Genomic DNA, 6,076 nt, shown 5'->3' with positions numbered 1-6,076 from the left:
ATTTTATTTATTTATGTGTTTCAGCCAAGTGGCTGCGGTCATGCTGGAGCACCACCGTGATTTTCCGTCTTTATGCTGTGCTCTCTTCACGTTCCTTGCATGGCTCTTCTTCCCCACCTGATATGGTCCAATCAAGAGTTTTGGTGGCACATCTGGTGTATAAGAGAATTTGACATCGCTGCCCTAAACTGCGTCTCATTTCGAGCCATTGGTTCGTCTGGTATCGTGGAGAGGAAAGCGTCGAGTTTTGTCTTGAAGACCTCTGCATCCATGTCTTGCAGGTAAGGAGAAAAAAATTTTAATGTAGTGGTCAGCGATCTATCATGGTGAACACACACATATATATACAAATACATATATATATGTATATATACAAATACATATATATATATACATATATATATACAAAAATATACAAATACACACATATACACACACACATACACATATCTACGAATATACAGATATATACACACACTCACACACATATATATATGTATACATATGTATACCTACACATATACATATATATACACACACACACACACACACATATATATATATATACATACATATATATACATATATACATATAAGGATTTATTTTTCGTAAAAACCAAGGCTGTGAAGATTTTAGAACATGAAAACTGTAGAAATGCATACGTACTACACATGCAAACACACATGGAGGCATCTTTTGTTTTCTATGAACACATACATATATTTATAATGGCCTTTAGAAGTTGAAATATGTCACAAACATATTTTAGGTAACTGAAAGCTCACACACACACACACACACACACACACACACACACACACACACACACACACATGCAAGCCAAAAGTTTGAAGTCACTTAATAAATATGTATTCTTCAAAAAAGTAATGAGTGATGCTTCCGTTTGTTTTTGATTATTTCATTTTAATACGACTTGATATAGAACAAACATTGATATTCACTTTAGAAACACACATACACACACACATGTGTGACATAACATGTGTATGTATGACATAATCAACAGATATGAGAGTGTGTGTATGAAAGTGTGTGTATGAGGGTGTGTGTATGTGTGCATGCGTATGCATATTTGTGTGTAGTGGAGCAAGCATATATGCGTGTGAATGTGTGCTTGTGTGAACGTGAGTGTATGTGTGAATGTGCGCATGTGTGAATATGAGTGTGCTTGTTTGAATGTAAGTGCGTGTGTGCATGTGTTTGTGTACACGCATCCATTTGTTCCTTGTGCTCTTTCTCTGTTAGTGAGTGTGTATATGTGTATGCACACACACTTACTAATATGTTTGTGTATGTATCTATTTTTCTGTGTGTATCTATGTTTATGTGTATATCCTTGTAAGCATGTATAGATATATGTGTGTGTATGATCATTTCTATTTGAATTATCCAAGTTCTTCTAAAGAAAGTGCTGGTCCCTAACAAAAAAAATGAAAGTTTCATGTGTAGATTTTGCTTAACAACAACAGTAATTGATACATGCTAAACTTTAGAAAAGTCTTGTATAATTATACTGTTCCAATTATACATTTTATGTGCCAGGTTCTGGAGCCATCTTGAGTAAACAGTTATCTCCCGGTCATAATCTAGTTGATAGTTTGATTTTTTTATAATAATTTTATTTTTGGATGGTATGTTAAATTTTCTTTTCTTTTTATGCAAACTGTCAAATTTAGGCCAAACACCCTGTTTATACATAAGTATACACACACACACACACGTACACGCGCATGCGTGCACACACACACACATTCTTTTATTTTTTACTCGTTTCAGTCATTTGACTGCAGACATACTGGAGCACCACCTTGAAGGGTTTTAGTTGAATAAATCTACCCCCAGGACTTATTTTATTTTTAAAGCCTAGTACTTACTCTATCAGTCTCTTTTGCCAGACCACTAAGTTAGAGGGACATAAACACACCAACACCAGTTGTCAAGCAGTAACAGGATGACAAACATAGACACAAAGACACGCACACATGTGTATGTGTATATATATATATATATATATATATATATATATATATTAGAAAAAATAATAATCAGGTACTCAGATGTCTGGATGGTTATATATTTACAGATTTTTATTCATATGTCACAAGACTAGGTGAAAGTGCTAATTTATAAAACATGTGACATATGAATAAACATCTGTAAATATACAACCATCCAGATATCTGAGTACCTGATTATTATTTTTTCTAATATATAATTCCTGTACATCACCTCCAAACCTTCCAACACACACACACACACATATATATATATATATATATTGAACGAGCTTCTTTCAGTTTCTATCAAATCCACTCACAAGGCTGAGGCTATAGTAAAAGACATTTGCCCAGGGTGCCATGCAGTGGAACTGAACCTGGAACCATGTGGTTAAGAAGCAAGCTTTTTACCACATAGCCATACCTGTGCCTTCTTACTACACAGTCACACCTGTATGCATTTATGTATGTATGTATGTATGATTTTGTGTGTGTGTGTAAATGGATGCTTATGTGCAAATGTGAATGAGTGTGTATATGTGTGTATGTGATTGTGTATTTGTCTGCTTGCATCCATTTGTAGTTCCTTAGATTCAACCTTCCACCCGTTTTAGTCTCCTGCCACTGCATACGATGCCACGAACGCAGCAAGAACCAATTGGATGATGCTATGTATCGGAAGTAAAAGATTTTTGAATATCCGCAACTGTAAAAAGAAAGAAGAAAAATATGAAAATAAACAGCATAAAAATTAGATAAAAAAACAAGATAATAATGGGACTTATTTGATACGTATGTGCAGTTATGGCTGTGTGATTAATAAGCTAGCTTTGCAACTACATGGTTTGTGTTTCAGTCCCATTCCATGGCACTTTAGGCACTGATAGATGGAAACAGTGTTGAAACCTGTCATACACACACACACACACAAAGAAACACACATGCACACACACACACATCATCATCATCGTTATCATCATCATCATTGTCATCATCATCATCATCATCATTGTCACCATCATCATCATCATCATCGTCGTCGTCGTCATCATCATCGTCATCATCGTCGTAATTGTCGTCATCATCGTCATCATCATCGTCATCATCATCATCATCATCATCATTTAATGTCCATTTCCCATGCTGGTATCATGGGCTGGATGGTTTGAGAGGGGCTGTCAAGCCAGTGGACTACGACAAGCTCCATTGTCTGTTTTGGCAATTCTGTTTTGAAAGGCAGCTGGATGCCCTTCCTAATGCCAACTACAACCATTTTACAGAGTGCGTGTACACACATACACACATATGTTTATATTTTGCCTTTAGAAGTTGAAATATGTCACCAACATGTTTTAACTACCTTAAAGCTCACACACACATAGTTCAAATTTATAGAAAAACAAAGACAAAGACAGGTGTAGGAACAAAAAGCAAGGGTATTAGTTTGACGCTCAGGAAAAATGAAAAAAGTCTTTCATGTTTCAAGCCGACGTTCTTTGACAGAAAGGAATAAGAGGAAATAGATAGAGAAAGAATGAAAGAAATGTCTGAGTTCAGTGGTTCAACATACACATATGTTTCTTTATTGCCTACGGGGAGCTAAACATAGAGGGGACAAACAAGGACAGACAAAGGGATTAAGTCGATTACATCGATCCCAGAGTGTAACTGGTACTTATTTAATCAACCCCAGAAAGATGAAAGGCAAAGTCGACCTTGGCAGAATTTGAACTCAGAATGTAATGGCAGGCGAAATACTGCTAAGCATTTCACCTGGCATGCTAACGATTCTGCCAGCTCGCCACCATATACACACATGTATATATCTGTCTACACACACACACTACACACACCACACACACACCACACACACACACACACACACACACACACACACAGAGTGAGAGATGAATGTGAGCAAGCTGAAATTTTGAAGTCACTTAATTAGTATGTATTCTTCAAAAAAGTAATGAGTGATGCTTCCGTTTGTTTTTGATTATATTGTTTTAATGACTTGAGATAGATCAAACATTAATACTCCCTTCACAAACACACATACACAAAATGTGTGACATAATTAACATATGCATGTGTGACATAATCAACATGTCTATGTATGAGGGTGTGTGTATGTGTGCGTATGTGTATGCATGTTTAAAGCAGATAAAATAAAAGTATTTTTGAAGTAAACCAAACACACAACAAATTACTAACCGACAATGTAACTAAAACATACAAGAAAACAAACCCCACCATTAATAATTTAGTAAATATAGAAGCAAAAAATCTAGCCACAAAGTTTAAAATAGAAGACAAAGCTTATTCCATGAAATCCTTTTATAACTCTGAAAAACCATAAATAAATTAAATCCCACAAAAAGCAAAATAGGAATTATTAGTAAATCCATATTAGACACATCAGAGCACAGATTTCTTACTCAATGGATATGCAGTAGTGTAACTATTGAATAGTTTAAGAAAATAGATAAACCCAAATGCAAATTTATTCGAAATCATAGAGTTCTACCCTTTGGTCTCCATAAGCTTGCTTCAGAAGGCGCTTGAATTTAGTAAAACTTATTTCACTATAATAAATACTAATATAGATATAATTATGAATGCAAGGAAGTCCTTACACTTTCATGATAATTCCTACTGGGTAAAAAAGAATGGAGAGAAGAATAAGTATGTAGGTAATACCTATTTTTTAGACCGACAGTGCACATGCCATAAGTCAGCTGGATGAGAGCTGACTTGAACTTATACAACACACAAGAAAAACAACAATAAAATCAACAATTAAATTATGGAACAGGTGATGAAAAATATTTGGCTCATTAATGTAACTGACCTTGTTGATGCTGTCATCTCTGCATTTGTGATTATTGTTTAAATAACCTGTGAGGAGAATTTAAAAGAGAAAAAGTAAAAAAAAGAATTGAAAATGGAGCAAGAAAACTTATAAACAAAAGGAAAAAAACTTTATTGTTTGAGTTGAGATAACTACCACAGCATCACCACTACAACCACTCCTATGACCACACTACTACCCCCTCTACTATTACCAACACTACTGTTATTTCTACTGCTACAACAACAACTATTACCATTACTGCTGATCCTCTTCCTCCTCCACTACCTCCTCCTTTCCTGTTTCTGTTCCTCTTTCTCCTTTCTTTCACTACCTCCTCCTTCTTTTTCTTCCTCCTTTCCTCCTTTTCTCCCCTATGTCTTCTTCCTTTCCCTTCTCCCTCTTCTCTTCTCTCCTCTCCTCCACTCCTTTCACCCCTCTGTTCCCCTCTTTTCCCTTCCTATTCTTCCTCCTCTATCTCCTGCTCTGATGAGCAGTGGCACTTGGGTTGGTAGCTGAACACACCAAGTTGCCACTGGAGAAGGTGTCACAGCATGTGCCATCTCAGAGGAAGAGTCCACTGCTACAGAACAAGAAAATTGTTAAAACTGCCAAATCTTTAAAAGTTAATAATTTTCCATTATATTATTTTCTTCAAAAACTTCAATTTTCATAAGTGGCAGACAAAAAACTTCATCTGTGTAGAAATTCTCACTATGACCAAGTTCTGTGCATCAGACACAAAAGATAACCTTTCGTTCATAAGCCTGCTTCAGTGGATCTAGCTTGGAATTAAACAACAACAACAACAACAACAACATGTGAATTACTTACAATTGTCAATGATGAATAGCATTATGTTTAATAAAACCATGTATACCACATAAAAGATCATAAGCCCGTAGATCAAGTCTGTATAACTATTCAGTATGTAGGCACCAGTGCAAATGGAGGCAACTGAAATAAATAAATAAATAAATGAATAAATAAGTAATTAAGGTGCAGGGATGGTTGTGTGGTGAAAAGTTTGCTTCCCAACTACATGGTCCCAGGTTCAATTCCCCAGTGTGTACCACCTTGGGAAAAAGTCTTCTACTAGCCCAGGGCTAACCAAAGTCTTGAGCATGGATTTGGTAGATAGAAACTGAAAGACTGGAAGATGCCTAATGTGTATGCGTGTGTGTGTACGAGTGTGTGTGTTTATAT

The 6,076-nt window shown here is 35.8% G+C and overlaps 1 protein-coding gene across 2 annotated transcripts in view; it reads right to left on the bottom strand.

The window, feature by feature from the left end:
• Positions 1-904: 904 nt before the first annotated feature.
• The window catches only part of LOC106880355 (putative ferric-chelate reductase 1), a 57,843-nt gene continuing 52,671 nt past the window's right edge, over positions 905-6,076 (bottom strand). For both annotated transcript variants that reach the window (XM_052976021.1, XM_014930239.2), the window contains exons 14-16: positions 5,705-5,827; positions 4,871-4,917; positions 905-2,725 (exon numbers count right to left, since the gene is read on the bottom strand). In XM_052976021.1, coding sequence (XP_052831981.1) covers positions 2,630-2,725; positions 4,871-4,917; positions 5,705-5,827 — 266 coding nt within the window. In that variant the 3' untranslated portion in view covers positions 905-2,629. The remainder of the gene's footprint in view (positions 2,726-4,870; positions 4,918-5,704; positions 5,828-6,076) is intronic.

The sequence above is a fragment of the Octopus bimaculoides genome, chromosome 23, assembly GCF_001194135.2.
Source record: "Octopus bimaculoides isolate UCB-OBI-ISO-001 chromosome 23, ASM119413v2, whole genome shotgun sequence".
NCBI lineage: Eukaryota > Metazoa > Mollusca > Cephalopoda > Octopoda > Octopodidae > Octopus > Octopus bimaculoides.
Note: the sequence above shows the minus strand (reverse complement) of the source record. Positions and strands in the feature narration are given on the sequence as shown.